Consider the following 18,500-nt stretch of genomic DNA (forward strand, 5'->3'; position numbering starts at 1 on the left):
TGGTCTGAGATATAACTTTTGTATAACAAAATTCACAATCTTTTAGGAAGAAATCAGCATTTCTGATAAAATGTATTATAATCAAATTATGTTCAATTCTAATGGAATTAAACATTTTGAGAAACTAGCTTCTCTCTCTCTGTTGATTATCAGGCAAAAGTTTAATCGTTTAACAAAAAATTCTTTTTTTGTATTAGTGTAACTAGTCTGTTTGTTGTTGCTGTTGCATTTACTAAATGTCTCTAATTGGAATGAATCTTTGAATTGACTTGTTTTAGGTCTCTTGTGGCAATTTTGAAATGAAACTTCATATACGCTCATAATTAAATTATCTGAAAGGCTTTTCTTGTAAGATTCAGATATCAAATATATATAAATATTGTTGTGATAATAGACATGACTTATTTTTTCCTTAATGATTGTGTGTGTGTGTGTTTATGTGTCTTATTTTCCATCTCACTCTAATTAGCACATTATAGTGACAGTGACCTTAGGAGTCTATGAGAGAGAAAAGTTCTGTTCAAAGACTGCAAACTAGCTTGAGGTAGTTCCTTGACATGTCATGGTATTAATATAGTAAACGTTAATTACATTTATGCGGAAGGAAGGAGGCAGGGAGAGGGGAGGAGAGAGGGAGAGAAGGAGCTATTTCATGCAAACTTCTCTCCACCATTGTGTAACATTGTTACCTGTTTAGTAATAAGAACAACACAGGTGCTCACTAGATAGTTTTTGAATTGGTCAATGAATGAGTACCCCTTGGGACTCTTAGTTACACTATTGCTTAAAGGCAAAGAGATGGAGTAGATATCTTCAGCTTTCTTCCTGTTTTAGGGTTCTGTGGTTTCTTTGACTACTAAAAGTTGGCTAGGTTGCCAATTTATTTTGAAGTCTTAAAAACAAAATACTTTCAGATGAAGGGCAGGGAGAAAATACTCCTCAACATATCCGCTTTAGCACCAGGAAAGCCTAATAAATATTATCAATAATATGGATAAGCAATGTAAATTCATAAAAACTGTGTATACCAGTAGCACTAACTTGTGACTGGAATAAGAACTTTAATTGTGCCAAATTTTATTCTTTCCAATACTAGCTGTCCTGGTTTCAGTTGTGCACATATGAATGCAGGCGGCCGCCTTTCTGATGTGTAGTTTCTTGCACTGATGAAGAAAAAACTGCTGAAGTCATGAGGCTGCTCCAAGCAGAGCCCTCATGTGAGTCATATGAAGGCTCCAGCATTGCTGACCTCTGGCAAAAAGGGAGTGAACAAGGACAGGAGAGGCAGAGGGAGAGAGGTTCAAGTGCCGGGTTTTCTCCTTGAACCTGGAAGATTATGGGTCAAGAGCTGTGTGCAAAGACTCTGCAGCCCGGATGCAGCTGCCGTTGCTGTTGGGAAGGAGGCGATGCACACAGCCGTCAGAGGAGCGCTCCGGTGATGATGGAGGCTGCGATCAAGGTACTCGTATTCCAGGAGCAGCGTCCTCCTCTATCCATAAACCGAGGAGTTCAGAGGCTCCCTTTCTGTAGCAGGGTCTGGTTTTCCTGCACTAGGTCTAAAGCAATAAAAAGAAAATTCTATTAAAGTCACAGAGAATTTGTGACTGTTGTTATCAAATTTGGAGATTTTCTTTTAAGCCAAAAGGGAAAAATAATCCTATGCTTTGGGCTGCATGAAACTCCCTTGACTTGAAGTCGAGAAAGTTGTTCTCTTGAAATAGCTGAAGTACTAAATTAGAGAGCTGAAGCTCAAAAAGCAAGCTGCAGTATCGGTACCCTACGGATTAAAAATTTCAGTAATTAGTTCATGTTTATTAGCAATGTTATACTAGAAAATTTTTCCCCTGAAAAGAGAAATTAAGGGGACATGGAAAAAAAAAAGTCTAGGTTTAACAAAGAAAAATTTGAAACCATCAATCAAAGAAATTTAGGTTAACCTAAGTGTTTAAAGATATATTTTTAGGTGAAGAGAAAATGTTGTGTTTCAGCAGTTGATATCATTATTTTATTTATTTATTTTTTTTAAGGAACTGATGTTCAGGAAAGGTGCCTTTTGGGCGTGTAGGACGCTTGGAAAACATTTGAAGAGTTAACATCAGGCAAATAAAGAAAAAGTGGTTTATGCTAGCCATTGAGTCTTGACTTTGCATAAATTTTATTCCTGCACTTTCCTTTTTCTCTAGCTAACAGACCTAAAAGAAGCATCATGTTCCATGACTTCATTTCACCCCAGGGGACTTCAGGCTGTCCGTGCCCGGAAGTTCAAGAGTAAAAGGCCACGGAGTAACAGCGATTCTTTTCAGGAAGAGGATCTGAGTCAGGGTTTTCAGTGGGTGAGTGAGCAGCTGATGTTGATCAAGAATTTCATGTGTGCTTGTCTAGAGAGGCTGGGCCTTATTTCCAGGGCAATTACTGAGCAGACCTTCCCAAGTACATTCTGCAATGCTGTCTAATTTCTCTGGGGGAAAAAAAAGGCAACACTAAAAAAATGCTCTTTTCTTTCCCCCCCTCTCACTCCTCCTCATTCCCCTTATGCAGAGGAAGAGCCTCCCCTTTGGGGCAGCCTCATCTTATTTGAACTTGGAGAAGCTGGGTGAAGGTTCTTACGCTACAGTTTACAAGGGGATTAGCCGGTGAGTGACTCATTAGCTGGGAGAGACTAGAGATGAGGATCTCACCCCCAGGATTTGACATTATGAAGCCAGCTGACACAGGACAGAAGTTCAGGACCTATGCAAGACCCCACAGTCAATAGGGAAAGACATGATTATTGAAGTAGGCTTGAAAGAAAACAAACTTCCCCTGCCCCAGTTAAAATCAGCCCACTAATTTATCAGCTTTTTCTTTTTTTGATTCAATTCAAATTAAACTTTCTCAACTAGTGACCCAAAGAACAATTACTGCTCTTCACCTGGTGGGAAGTACAGTTGATAAGGTGTCTCTACAGATATTTTCATATCCCCCCCCATTCAGCCCAAAACACAATGACAGAGGTTTGCAATGGCAGCCTTGAGTTTTCTCCTTCCTTCTTCCACTTGGCCTTTGTAGAAGAAACCGAAGTTGGTTTCTACAAAGTATGACATAGTACACAAAGAATGATTAATCCTGGGTATTCTACAGTTGCAAACTACACAAAATGGCTGGAGAATAAAAAGATTGTTAATCCAGAAAGCAAGTGCCCATTTTGGCTAATAAAAACTTTGTTAAACGTATTTGAAAGATTCACAAACTCCACAGCTTTTAGTCAAGGTGGGATAGTCAGAAGGTCTGATTTCTTTAATTTATGTTACTCCAATGGAAAAAAATAATGGCTCAAAGTAGTTAAATGTTATTTTTAAAAATTTAATATAAATACTACAAGACTATTATTTATCTTAGGACTTGTGTTATAATTTTTACTTGTTAAAGAGGATTTTGGAGGAGATACCATTTTAAATATATTATGTAGAAACAGGATTTAATTCACTTCCATAAACTATCTTAGGTACTAAGAATATAAAAGATTTCCTTCAAGGGATTCAGCCTAGTAATAGAATGAAAAATACATTACAAATATATACCCTGTCCAAGTGCACAGAGATATATGTAACAGTGTATTAATTGCAGCAAGATTTATAATAGAAAAAGTAAAAACCTGGTTACAGATATCCATTAATGGAGAACTGGCTAAATTATCACTACGTAATGAAATAGTATGCAACCATCTAGAGTATAAGATGTATGAAAAGATGCCCAATATTTTACGAGAAACAAGCAAGTTACAGAACAATATATGATCTCATTTAGAAAAAAAGCACTGTTCATGTATAAATTTGTATGTGCCTAGAGGAATCTGGAAAAATACACAAGGGATTATTAAAAGTAGCTAGTTCTAGTGGTTGAAACTGGAATGGAGAAAGGTCACTCAAACTTTTCACTTTATTCCTTACCACAAAAGCATTACATTTATAATTTTAAAACATATAGAGATAGATGTCAAAAAGGCATTTGATAAATTCAACATCAATTTCTAGTTTTTAAAACTCTGAGCAGAATAGGATTAGAATGATAATTACTCATTATGTTGTAGAATAATTTCAAATCAATAGCCTACATACTTTTTCTTTGTTAAATACTAGAGACATCACCATTAAGTTAGAGGTAGGGCAAGACTGCCCACTATTCTCTATTGTTAAAGATTATCATAAGCATTCTAGCCAATGCAACGAGGAGAAAAAGACTGAAAATAATTTTTGTGGATTATAGAATTGTCTACCTAAAAAAACCCAAGAGAATCATCTAAGAAACTATTAGAAGTAGTGAGATAGAACAATAAGTTGATCAGTTACAAAATCAAAATATACTTATCAAAAGTTGTCTTATGTATTAGCAATAACCATTTAATAGAAAATATTGTAGGGGAAATTATTCTCAAAAAGCAACAACAAAAAAATCATTACAGTCAAAAATGGGCAGGATTGGGACTTCCCTGGTGGCGCAGTAGTTGGGAATCCACCTGCCAATGCAGGAGACACGGGTTCGATCCCTGGTCCGGGAAGATCCCACATGCCGTGGAGCAAGTAAGTTTGTGTGACACAGCTGCTGAGCCTGCGCTCTGGGGCCCACGAGCCACGGCCACTGAGCCCGTGTGTCACAACTACTGAAGCACACGTGCCTAGAGCCCGTGCTCCACAACAAGAGAAGCCATCGCAATGAGAAGCCCGTGCACTGCAGCGAAGAGTGGCCCCCGCTCAACGCAACTGGAGAAAGCCCACGCGCAGCAGCGAAGACCCAACGCAGACAAAAATTAAAAAAAAAAAAAAAAGGGCAGGATTTATATAAAGATTTAGTAAGGGACATAAAAGACTTGAAGAAAAAGCCAGCCAGAAAGGCATTCATTCATTCTACTCATATTTATGAAGCACCTACTCTGTGCCAGGCACTATTTTAGCCAATAAGGACTCATTGGAAAACAAAAGAGACAAAAATCCCTGCTCTTATGGAGTGTATGTTCTAGTGGGGGTGAGAGAGGCAATAAACAAATGAACTCTTTGACTGAGTTTGTCAAAGAGTAAAAATGCTTTGGAAAAGAATAAAACAAGGAAGAGGAATAGGGACTGCCAGAGTGGGGTGGTGAATTACTATTTTAAATAGTGAGAGAGGAGGCCTCACTGAGAAAGAAACACTTGAACAGAGACTGACAAAGGTGAGGCGTGAGCTGTGTGAGTGTATAGTGGAAGAGAGCTTCAGGCAGAGGGAACAGCAACTAGCAAATCCCTGAGGCAGGAGCAGGCCTGGCACTGGACTGGGAGAATGGAAGGATGTGAGGACAGGGAGGAGGTGAAGATGCAGTAGGGCCTTATATAGGGTCTCGTAGATCATTTCAGGGACCCTTGTAAGGATATTTGGATTAGAATATCTAGTAGTACAAAGATGTCAATGATTCTGTAATTTAGAGTTTTAATGTATTCTAAATATGTTCAAAAGCTACAATAATTAAAATAGTGTAGCACAAGCATAAGACAGATCGAAGAAATATGATTTGTAAAAGTCTAGAACAGTCACAAATCCAAGTATTAGTAACATCTAATATACAATCATGGTGGCATGTCGAATCAGCAGGGAAAATAATTAAATAAATAAGCAGTCCAATAAATGGAGTTGGGACGATTGTTAGCAATTTGGAAAAGGTAAATATACAATATAAATTCCCAGTGGATTAAAGAGTTAAATGAAAAAGGAAACATACAAGAGCTAGAAGAATAAACAGGGGAAGTCTGTGTAACTTTTGGACTGGAAAGGTCTGTCTATATGTAACACTTAAGTCAGAACCTGTAAGGGAAGATTGGACATGTCCGTGGTGCCCCATCTATCCAAGTACGTTCTAGGGACCCCCCCAATTCTGAGACACCTTAATAGAAGTTTCACTGAAACCATTACCATTGTCCATTTGACACGGGTAACCCTAGGACAAAATAAAATGTGATCCTTTATTATAGGTGCTCTCAGCATCTTTAAAATGTTGATGTATACCATGACTCTCTAAAAAAGATGAAGAAAAATTTTAAAGTATAAAGCATTTTCTAAACATATTTGAACAGAAAAATTTAGGGTAGGGGATAGGGAGAATTTCACAGAGCTATGTTCTGGGTAAAACATTTTGGAAAATACTGAGCATCATAAAAATTTTTAAGTTTAAAATTTCAAAGACATGATAAGGCAAACAAAAGAAATTGGTGAAAAGTATATGCAAAATATTTCAATAAAAAGTGGGCAAACAGGTAAACCAAAAAAGAACAGAAAAGACCAATAACCTTATGAAAATTCAGTTCCACAGTTATTTAAAGGAATAGAAATTAAAATGTGATAATCCTTTTTACCTATTAAATAGGCCAAAAAATGAAGATAAAAACATGCCCCCCAAAAAGAAGCCCCACATTTATGGGGATATGTCAAAGATACCTAGGAGCCAACTGAAAAAGCTCCCAAAGAGCAAAGGTGGAAAAATTTGAGCAACAAAATAAATAAAATAGTATTTATTGGGTTGTAACCCAAAGTATAAAGTGACTATGAGTCCATAGCGCTGTAAATAAGTGGTTCAGTTAATTAATAAATGGGAGAGAAGAGACAAATTTCCAGATAATTTATGCAGATAACCCACCCTCAAGGTGGTGGAGTGTAACTTTCCAGTGCTTAAGTGTGGGCTACTCATAGTGACGTTCTCCCAAAGTTCAGTATGGAAAGGGGTGGGGGGAGAATAACTTTACAGTGAAGAAACCTGACAAGTATTACCTGAGCCAGGTGATTAAGGCCACATCAAAAGCCATAAATTTTGATGACAGTATGTACCTTTAATATGATGTGATGAAACCAAAACCCATAACTGTGGTCTAATCATAAGAAAAACATCAGAAAAATTGCAATAGAGAGGTATCCTACAAAATACTTGACCAGTACTCCTCGGAACCTTTAATGTCATCAAAAACAAGGAATGTCTGGGAAACTGTCACAGCCAAGAGGAGCCTAAAGAGACATGACAACTAAATGCAATGTGGTGTCCTAGAAGAGATCCTGGAATAGAAAAGGGACATCAGGTAAAAACTAAAGATATCCTGGTAATCATATTGCAATATGTAAACGTATCAAATCAGTTTTTTCTCTAATGTTGAATATTTCAGCTATTTCTATTGTTTTCTATTGTAACTAACACAGTGAATGATATCTTTCATGCATTTGGAATTATTAAAATCTTTGCTAAGTAACTACTGAGAAAAATTCCTGAGTGTGGTAGTTTTATGGTTTTTCACACATATGATCATGTTGCATTCCCCCAAATTTTACCAATTTAGAATGCAACCCACAGCAAGCAATACAATTTTACTGCAAAAAAAAAAAAACCTAAAGAATTCCTAATAAACTGAGGGCTTTGGTTAATAATAATATATCAACGTTGGCTCATTAATTTTAACAAATGTATCATACTGATATAAGATGTTAACAACAGAGGAAACTGGATGTGAGGTATATGAGAATTTTCTGTACTATCTTCTCAACTTTTCTGTAAATCTAAAACTGTTCTAAAATATGAAATCTTACAGCAACAACAACAACAAAAAACAAACAACGCTGCCCGCTGTTGGCGAGGGGGTGCTAGAATGGCCAGGCTCATGACCAGTTAGTGGTGTGATCACTCTGCGGCACAATTTGGGAACATGTGTTCAAAATAATAAAAATTTGTGCACTGCATACTCTTTGATTTAGCAATTCCACCACGACCCTAAGAAAATAACAGAGGCTGTATGAAAAGATTTATCTACAAATATGAACAAATATGATCATCCAGGTATTTTTATAATAGCCAAAAGTTAGAAACAATGTTAAAATATTTGGAATTGGCAAAATACATTGTACATATTTATATGATGAAATGTTACTATTAAATGTCAAATAATACAAGAATGACTAACAGAAAAAGTTAAATGGAGGAAAAACAGGTTCCTAATAATACGATGTGAATCCCACTGTATTAAAAACAATATAGTTATACTTACATTAAAATCTTCTCTGTTCTCTGGCATTTAGCTTACATCAGCAAACAGAACAATGAATAAGGGGAGAGTAAGAGATGAAGAGAGAGAGAATGGTGGGACTGGGCAGGTCAGGTGGCACCTAGGAGGCAATTGTAAGAATCTGGCTTTTATTCAGAATGAAATGTGGAGATGACGGTGGGTTTTGAGCACAGAAGTGACTTGTTTTGACTTTCACTTTAAAAAAGATGCCCTGGGCTACTGCTGGAAGTAGAGGGTAGGGGTACAAACATATAAGCAGAAAGACTGTTAGGAGGTCATTACAATAATTCAGATGAAAAATAAGAATGGCTCAAATAAGTGCACAAAGGGAAATAAAAGAAACAATATATATCAAAATATGAAGCTGGCTTTGTTGGGTTATTTTTTTCTGTGCTTTCCCATAGTCTCCATATTTTCTGTAATAAATATATATCACTTGGGTAAAGAGAAAACGATGGCTTGATATATACATATGACTTTTAAAACTTTTTTATTCTGAGAAAATTGTACATTTCATATACTGGAATAAATTTTGAAGGAAAGCTACTTTTGTTAAACCATCCTTAGTATAAATTGCTGCTATGGGCCATGTCAACAAATGTGTGCCCTTTCCCCCGACTCTTCTAGGATAAATGGACAACTAGTGGCTTTAAAAGTCATCAGCATGAATGCAGAGGAAGGAGTCCCATTTACAGCCATCCGGGAAGGTAAGAACAGTAGAGTGGACCCAAGAGATATTTTAAGTTTTTGATTTGATAAAAATGCATTGAGCCTATCCATTCAGCATCTAGCTTTTTATATTTATAGAAGTAATGTTATAATTGCAATTTTATTCTTCACACCGGTTTTCCAAATCATTTTATTACTTATTCCTGAGGAAATTAGAATTCAAAACTATTATATTAGTTGATCCAAACTATGAACTCAGTGAGTATTTACTAAATATCTTCTGCGAGTTTGGTCCCATGCTAAGTGCTAAGGCTGTCTCTATATAACCCTAGAAAAAGCCATACAAAAGAGAAAGTAAATAATATACTCACACAAATTCTCAGTAAGCAGTTTGCCTGAAAATAAGTTGTTGAGATAGCATTTGAAAAACTCCTTGGGAAAACGTGTGTTTTTAGTGTTATGCCTGTATTTTCTCTGAACCCTGGACAGTAGAGCAAGTGGGTGAGAAGTCTGGTGGCATCAGATAGACTTGAGCTTGAATCTTAGATATACCAATTACTAGTGGTGTGACTGTGGGTAGATTACTTTTCCTATTTAAGACTCAGTTTATTGCAGAAAGAGGATAATAGTACCTATTTCATTGAGTTGTTATGAGGCTTAAATGAGAATATACATATAAAACACTAGTCACAGAGTTTATCTTCAGAGTTCAACAAATGTTGGCTATTATTATTATTCCATTTTTGTTACTTTCCCTTAGTGATGTCTTGTTCACTATCAAGATAACTAACAATTTATAATTTAAAAATCAAGAAGCCAGTATAGTGAAAATAAATCATTAAAATGCAATTTATTAACCTTTTTACATAAGCCATTTGAAATAAAATGATGACAGGATTGCTATTCATTTCATCAAAAACCCAGAGAAATGGCTTCTCCCTGGTCTTTCTTTCTTCCCTTTTAACTACTTCATCTTCCCTTCTTTATGGAGCACATCCTATATGCAAAGCATGCTGCTGGGTGTTGTGAAGAATGAGAAGAAAAAGCCTGATCTTTGCTCTCTATCTTTTCAGTTGTAACAGAGCAGATGATTCAAGTTGCAACCAGTGTTATGATGGAGGTAACAAAGACCTTGTAAACTGAGATGAGAACAAGTCAGTCTCAATGTGTCTAATAGAGTCAATAGATTTTGAACTGAGCTTGGAGGATGGGTCATGCAAATAGGCATGGAAAAAGGAATTCAGAAAATGAGTTTATAACTGAATTTGATGCCATTTTCAAAAGTCTTCCAGAGCCCCTGGGAAATACATCATTTTGAATTTCAGCAGAAGGGCCAAATGGCTATCAGGTTAGCCGGGGATTCAGCCTGGTAGGATCAGGTGCATTCTGGAGGAAAGTGTGGCCTTAAGTGTTCAATATAATGGAAGCTGTAGTTACTGATGTATGTATTAGTGGTCCCCCTGAAAGGATGATCAGATTTAGAAAGAGATGTGTGGATAGGCTAAAGAGTATTTCTGAGCATAATAGACATCCCCAGGTCACCAGCATAAGGGGAGGGTCTCTAGGCCCAGGTTCACCCTGTTCTCATGGTGTTTCCTTTGTGAGCTGAGCTTGCCCGTTGCTTCAGCCCTGCCTCGCTCAGATTTTGCCCACAGCCAACTTTTTCGGGATGACATTTGACTTTAACAGTGGAAACGTTTGCCGGTTTTGCTAACAGATGGTTCTTAGCATGGTTCAGAAAAGCTGGATGTGTATTGCTCTGTGTGCTAAATGTTTCTTTTATTGCATATTTACCGAGGAATTGCCTCTCCATCACAGGTGTTTGCAATTACATTTAGTATTCAACTGTGGACTTTCTTGGTTTGTTTTATAGACTTACCTTACTGAATGCTTTGCTTGTTTAATATGAAAAACCACAAAAGGATTTTTTTGACACATTGGAGGTTGTTAGGCATCCAGTTTCCAACAATGGATGTTTCTTTTTCCACTAGTGTAAAAGCTGGGAGCCCTTCATAGAGGAGCCCTCTCCCCTCAAGAAGACATAAGGCCTCATTTGAAAACTTTGGCACTGTCCCATTTTTCCTGTAAGAACTTTAAGGATGTGAGACCAGGGAGACAGGAGGTTAAATGAGAAGGGCTGAAAGGCAAAATAAGAACAGCTGGAGTTCATTAGTTAAAATCCAGGGTCACTAGCTAAAAAGGCAACTGAAAGCCATGTGCAGAAAAACTAAATGAGCAATACAGACTTCTCTAAAAAACCTTGAAGTAGGAAATACTTTTCCTGAACAGTTTGGCTGCTCTAATGGTATATCAGCCAAGGATTTATTGAGTAGGATTTTACTACACGTACAGTCTCTCTACATATAGGTAGAAAACATGCAGCAGTTTATTAATCTGGTCATTTGGAATACTATTTGACTGTAACATGTAATGTTATGAAATTGGCAAAAGTATGAACAGCACTAAGGATATTTTTCATGTGTTACCTCTTTCAATCTTCTTAATAACATTTGGAGATAGAGATTATTACGATTCCAGTACAGAGCTATGATTCAAACCAAATCTCTCTAATTCAAAAATCCATACAATCTCTTAGCATTCATTCCATGAGTATTTATTGAGCACCTATTTTGGCCAGGTACTCTGATGGCTGCTAGATACACAGCAGCAGACACAATAGGCGTGTTCCCTACCCTTATTCCTCTGCTAATTAAAAAGATTAGCCACTTTCATAGCAACTTAGAGAATCTTTCATAACTAGCTCTATAATTATATATATTTTTTCAAGTTTGCAAACATTTTCTTTTTTTTCTTTTTTTTTATACATCTTTATTGGAGTATAATTGCTTCACAATGCTGTGTTAGTTTCTGTTGTACAACAAAGTGAATCAGCCATATACATACATATACCCCCATATTCCCTCCCTCTTGAGCCTCCCTCCCACCCTCCCTATCCCACCCCTCTAGGTGGTCACAAAGCACAGAGCTGATCTCCCTGTGTTATGCGACTGCTTCCCACTAGCTACCTATTTTACATTTGGTAGTGTATATATGTCAGATGCTACTCTCACTTCGCCCCAGCTTCCACCTCCCACCAACACCCCACATGTCCTCAAGTCCATTCTCTATGTTTACATCTTTATTCCTGCCTTGCCACTAGGTTTATCAGTACCATTTTTTTTAGATTCCATATATGTGTGTTAGCATACAGTATTGTTTCTCTCTTTCTGACTTACTTCACTCTGTACGACAGACTCTAGGTCCACCCACCTCACTATAAATAACTCAATTTCGTTTCTTTTTATGGCTAATATTCCATTGTATATATGTGCCACATCACATATACCTAAACGTTTCGATGGCCATTTAGGTTGCTTCCACGTCCTGGCTATTGTAAATACTGCTGCAATGAACATTGTGGTACATGTCTCTTTTTGAATTATGGTTTTCTCAGGGTATATGTCCAGCAGCGGGATTGCTGGGTCATATGGTAGTTCTATTTTTAGTTTTTTAATGAACGACCATACTGTTCTCCCTACTGACTGAATAAATTTACATTCCCACCAACAGTGCAAGAGGGTTCCCTTTTCACCAAACCCTCTCCAGCATTTTTTGTTTGTAGATTTTTTGATGATGGCCATTCTGACCGGTGTCAGGTGATACCTCATTGCAATTTTGATTTGCATTTCTCTAATAATTAGTGACATTGAGCATCTTTTCATGTGCCTCTTGGCCATCTGTATGTCTTCTTTGGTGAAATGTCTATTTAGGTCTTCTGCCCATTTTTTAATTGGGTTGTTTGTTTTTTTGATATTGAGCTCCATGAGCTGTTTGTATATTTTGGAGATTAATCCTTTGTCAGTTGCTTCATTTGCAAGTATTTTCTCCCATTCTGAGGGTTGTCCTTTCATCTTGTTTATGGTATCCTTTGCTGTGCAAAAGCTTTTAAGCTTAATTAGGTCCCATTTGTTTATTTTTGGTTTTATTTTCATTAGTCTAGGAGGTGGGTCAAAGAAGATCTTGCTGTGGTTTATGTCAAAGAGTGTTTTTCATATGTTTTCCTCTAAGAGTTTTATAGTGTCCGGTCTTACATTTAGGTCTTTAATCCATTTTGAGTTTATTTTTGTGTATGGTGTTAGGGAGTGTTCTAATTTCATTCTCTTACATGTAACTGTCCAGTTTTCCCAGCACCACTTACTGAAGAGGCTGTCTTTTCTCCATTGTCTGTTCTTGCCTCCTTTGTCTTAAATTAAGTGACCGTATGTGCGTGGGTTTATCTCTGGGCTTTCTATCCTGTACCATTGATCTATATTTCTGTCTTTGTGCCAGTACCATAGTGTCTTGATTACTGTAGCTTTGTAGTATAATTTGAAGTTGGTGAGCCTGATTCCTCCAGCTCCGTTTTTTTTTTTCTCAAGATTGCTTTTGCTATTCGTGGTCTTTTGTGCTTCCATACAAATTGTAAAATTTTTTGTTCTATTTCTGTGAAGAATGCCATTGGTAGTTTGATAGGGATTGCATTGAATCTATAGATTGCTTTGGGTAGTATAGTCATTTTCACAATATTGATTCTTCCAATCCAAGAACACTGTATATTTCTCCAACTGTTTATATCATCTTTGATAGTTTTCTGAGTACAAGTCTTTCGCTCCTTAGTTAGTGTTTTATAGTTTTCTGAGTACAAGTCTTTCGCCTCCTTAGTTAGGTTTATTCCTAGGTATTTTATTCTTTTTGTTGTGATGGTAAATGGGATTGTTTCCTTAATTTCTCTTTCTGATTTTTCATTGTTAGTGTATAGGAATGCCAGAGATTTCTGTGCATTAATTTTGTATCCTGCAATGTTACCAAATTCATTGATTAGCTCTAGTAGTTTTCTGGTGGCATCTTTAGGATTTTCTATGTATAGTTTCATGTCATCTGCAAACAGTGACAGTTTTACTTCTTCTTTTCCAATTTGCATTCCTTTTATTTCTTTTTCTTCTCTGATTGCCATGGCTAGGACTTCCAAAACTATGTTGAATAATAGTGGCGAGAGTGGACATTCTTGTCTTGTTCCTGATCTTAGGGGAAATGCTTTCAGTTTTTCACCATTGAGAATGATGTTTTCTGTGGGTTTGTCATATATGGCCTTTATTATGTTGAGGTAGTTTCCCTCTATGCCCACTTTCTGGAGAGTTTTTATCATAAATGGGTGTAGAATTTTGTCAAAAGCTTTTTCTGCATCTATTGAGATGATCATATGGTTTTTATTCCTTAATTTGCTAATATGGTGTATCACATTGATTTGCGTATATTGAAGAATCCTTGCATTCCTGGGATAAATCCCACTTGATCATGGTGTATGATCCTTTTAATATGTTGTTGGATTCTGTTTGCTAGTATTTTGTTCAGGATTTTTGCATCTATGTTCATCAGTGATATTGGTCTATAATTTTCTTTTTTTTGTGATATCTTTTTCTGGTTTTAGTATCAGGGTGATGGTGGCTTTATAGAACGAATTTGGGAGTGTTCCTCCATCTGCAATTTTTTGGAAGAGTTTGAGAAGGATCGGTGTTAGCTCTTCTCTAAATGTCTGATAGAATTTGCCTGTGAAGCCATCTGGTCCTGGACTTTCGTTTGTTGGAAGATTTTTAATTACAGTTTCAATTTCATTATTTGCGATAGGTCTGTTTATATTTTATAATTCTTCCTGGTTCAGTCTTGGAAAATTGTACCTTTCCAAGAATTTGTCCATTTCTTTGTGGTTGTCCATTTTATTGGCATATAGTTGTTTGTAGTAGTCTCTTATAATCCTTTGTATTTCTGTGGTGTCAGTTGTGATTTCTCCTGTTTCATTTCTAATTTTATTGATATGCGTCATCTCCCATTTTTTCTTGATGAGTCTGGCTAAGGGTTTATCAATTTTGTTTGTCTTCTCAACCAACTTTTAGTTTTATTGATCTTTGCTATTGTTTTCTTTGTTTCTATTTCATTTATTTCTGCTCTGATATTTATGATTTCTTTCCTTCTACTGACTTTGGGTTTTCTTTGTTCTTCTTTCTTTAGTTGCTTTAGGTGTAGGGTTAGATTGTTTATTTGAGATTTTTCTTGTTTCTAAGGTAGGATTGAATTGCTATAAACTTCCCTCTTAGAACTGCTTTTGCTGTGTCCCATAGGTTTTGGGTCGTTGTGTTTTCGTTGTCATTTGTTTCTATGTATTTTTTAATTTCTTCTTTTATTTCCTCAGTGATCTCTGGTTATTTAGTAGTGCACTGTTTAGCCTCCATGTATTTGTGTTTTTTACAGTTTTTTTCCTGTAATTGATTTCCAACCTCATAGCATTGTGGTCAGAAAAGGTGCTTGATATGATTTCAGTTTTCTTAAATTTTCCATGGCTTGATTTGTGACCCAAGATGTGATCTCTCCTGGAAAATATTCCATGTGCACTTGAGAAGAAAGTGTGTTCTGCCACTTTCAGGTGGAATGTTCTATAAATATCAATTAAATCTATCTGGTCTATTGTGTCATTTGAAGCTTGTGTTTCCTTATTTATTTTCTGGTTTGATGACCTGTACACTGGTGTAAGTGGGGTGTTAAAGTCCCCTACTATTATTGTGTTTCCCCTTTCATGGTTGTTAGCATTTGCCTTATTTATTGAGGTGCTCCTATGTTGGGTGAATAAACATTTATATTTATTATATTTTCTTCTTGGATTGATCCCTTGATTGTTATGTAGAGTCCTTCCTTATCTCTTGTAACAGTCTTTATTTTAAAGTCTATTTTATCTGATATGAGTATTGCTGCTCCAGCTTTCTTTTGATTTCCATTTGCATGGAATATATTTTTCCGTCCCTTCACTTTCAGTCTGTATGTGTCCCTAGGTCTGAAGTGGGTCTCTTGTAGACAGCGTATATATGGGTCTTGTTTTTGTATCCATTCAGCCAGCCTGTGTCTTTTGGTTGGGGCATTTAATCCATTTACATTCAACGTCATTATTGATATGTGTGTTCCTATTGCCATTTTCTTAATTGTTTTGGGTTTGTTTTTGTGGGTCTTTTTCTTCTCTTGTGTTTCCCCCCTAGAGAAGTTCCTTTAGCATTTGTTGTAAAGCTGGTTTGGTGGTGCTGAATTCTCTGAGCTTTTGCTTGTCTGAAAAGCTTTTGATTTCTCCATTGAATCTGAATGAGATCCTTGCTGGGTAGAGTAATCTTGATTGTTCATTTTTCTCTTTCATCACTTTAAGTATATCCTGCCACGCCCTTCTGGCCTGCAGAGTTTCTGCTGAAAAATCAGCTGATAACCTTATGGGGATTCCTTTGTATGTTATTTGTTGTTTTACCCTTGCTTCTTTTAATATTTTTTTGTTGAATTTAATTTTTGATAGTTTGATTAATATGTGTCTTGGTGTGTTTCTCCTAGGGTTTATCCTGTATGGGACTCTCTGTGCTTCCTGGACTTGGGTGACTATTTCCTTTCCCATGTTAGGGAACTTTTCCATAATCTCTTCAAATATTTTCTCAGATCCTTTATTTTTCTCTGGGACCCCTATAATTTGAATGTTGGTGCATTTAGTGTTTTCCCAGAGGTCTCTGGGATTGTCTTCAATTCTTTTCAGTCTTTTTTCTTTATCCTGCTCCTCGGCAGTTGTTTCCACCATTCTGTCTTCCAGCTCACTTATTCGTTCTTCTGCCTCAGTTATTCTGTTATTGATTCCTTCTAGTGTATTTTTCATTTCAGTTATTGTATTGTTCATCTCTGTTTGTTTGTTCTTTAGTTCTTCTAGATCTTTGTTAAACATTTCTTGTATTTTCTCAATCTGTGACTCCATTCTATTCCCAAGATTCTGGATCATCTTTACTATCATTACTCTGGATTCTTTTTCGGGTAGATTGCCTATTTCCTCTTCATTTATTTGGTCTTGTAGGTTTTTACCTTGCTCCTTCATCTGTGACATATTTTTTTTCTGTCTTTTTGTTGTTGTTGTTGTTGGGTGGGATTGTGTTCCTGTCTTACTGGTTGTTTGGCCTGAGGCTTCCAACACTGGAGTTTGTAGGCTGTTGGGTAGAGCTGGGTCTTGGTGCTGAGATGAGGACCTCCGGGAGACCTCACTCTGATGAATATTCCCTGGGGTCTGAGGTTCTCTGTTAGTCCAGTAGTTTGGACTCGGAGCTCCTCGGAGCTCCACAGGAGCTTTGGCCTGACTGAAGCTTGTGAACCAAGACCCCGCAAGCCGCATGGGGTGACAAAAAAAAAAAAAAAGAAAAAAGAAAAGAAAAAACAGAAAAAAGGAGAACAATAACAAAGAGTAAAGAATAAACTTAGACTAGGAAACTAACAGATATGTTAGAAAGAATATAAAAATAAAAATATAGATGAAGGTAAAACAGAACCACAATTGTAAAAAAGAGGAGAAGGAAAAAAGAAAAAAAAAAAGGTGGAAAAGGCCTTGGCTGTGGAGGATGAGGCCTAGGCAGGGGCGGGGTTTGGGCAGTGGGCAGGGCCTATGCTTAGGACCCAAAGGGCTGGAAAAGGCCCTGCGGGGCGGGGGCAGAGGTGAGGCTTAGGCTCAACAGAAGGGGCCCAGGCGTGCCTCTGGTCTCACAGTGTGGGGGACCCGGCCTGGGAGCCCAGCAGGCTTCCTGGGCCCGAGTGGATGGGGCAAGCACCCTCTGCTCCTCTCCTGCTCCTCTGGTCCTGGAGGGCCCCTCCCACCTGCCTCTCCTGTTCTCCCCTGCCCTCCCTCCTATGCCCCCAGGACCACTATGGCCTGGAGGGGGCCTCTGAGAACATAGGACCTGGCCTGAGAGCCAGGCAGGCTCCCAGGCCTTTTGGGCAGGGGAAATGCTCATCACACTCCCCACCCTGATCCAAGATCCCGAGGGTCCCTCCAGGCGTGGGAACCCCTCCCCGCTTCCAGCCACCCGTCAGGGGCGCCAGTCCTGTCTGGCCTCCACTTCTCCTCCCTTCTCGGTTCCCCCATGTCCTACCAGTTTGCTTGAGGGTTCCTCCCATCTCCTTGGGCATCGAGGTCCCCCACCAGCATCTGGCAGGCTCCCTAGTTGTGGGGAGACACGAACTCCATGTCTTCCCATGCTGCCATCCTGACTCTGCCCCCCATAATTATATTTTAAATGTTTATTTTTGCAACTAGGAGATAACACTTTCATTTGAATAGACAAATATTAAAAGTTTTTATATAAGAACAAGTTCCCTAGTTTTATTAACTTATGTATAAATGTCTTAATAATGTGCATTATTTTAAATATGTTTCTATAAAAATAGAAACTTGGTTTAAAAAGAACTTCCAGGACTTTCAGCCTGTTAGCAGCATTAGTGAGGAAGCAATCATAGAACTAATCTTTTTGAAGGCTAGGCACATGACATAATCTTCCCCCCAACTCAATCCTTTTTTTGAAATTTTACATCAACTCTAGTTGGTAAAGTGTTATTTTTGTCATAGTGATGAAGGAATATGAACTTCAGAGAGGTTAGGTAACACATCTGAGGTCACAGAGCTAGTAATCAGAGTCATTACTTATTCAAATCCATTCTATTATATTCAAAATATCCTTTCTACTTTATTATGATAAATTTAGAAATCCTTAACTCAAGCATTTTTCCTTTCGCAACAGTTAAAATAAAAATAGAAATCTATTTTTATGATACATTTTGTATAAGTGTTAAGCAAAATACAGGAGAGACATTTTAAAGAAAATAACATACAATATTGAATATTTGTCAATTCTGATTCTTTCATCCACTCTACAGCACTGTAATTGCAAGTCTTTAAGTTAGAAAACTGTT

The 18,500-nt window shown here is 37.3% G+C and overlaps 1 protein-coding gene across 1 annotated transcript in view; it reads left to right on the forward strand.

The window, feature by feature from the left end:
* Window positions 1-1,274: 1,274 nt before the first annotated feature.
* Window positions 1,275-18,500, forward strand: part of CDK15 (cyclin dependent kinase 15) — an 88,532-nt gene continuing 71,306 nt past the window's right edge. The window contains exons 1-4 of the mRNA XM_007190536.2: window positions 1,275-1,459; window positions 2,184-2,333; window positions 2,539-2,633; window positions 8,676-8,755. Coding sequence (XP_007190598.2) covers window positions 1,337-1,459; window positions 2,184-2,333; window positions 2,539-2,633; window positions 8,676-8,755 — 448 coding nt within the window. The 5' untranslated portion in view covers window positions 1,275-1,336. The remainder of the gene's footprint in view (window positions 1,460-2,183; window positions 2,334-2,538; window positions 2,634-8,675; window positions 8,756-18,500) is intronic.

The sequence above is a fragment of the Balaenoptera acutorostrata genome, chromosome 8 (assembly GCF_949987535.1).
Source record: "Balaenoptera acutorostrata chromosome 8, mBalAcu1.1, whole genome shotgun sequence".
Lineage (NCBI taxonomy): Eukaryota > Metazoa > Chordata > Mammalia > Artiodactyla > Balaenopteridae > Balaenoptera > Balaenoptera acutorostrata.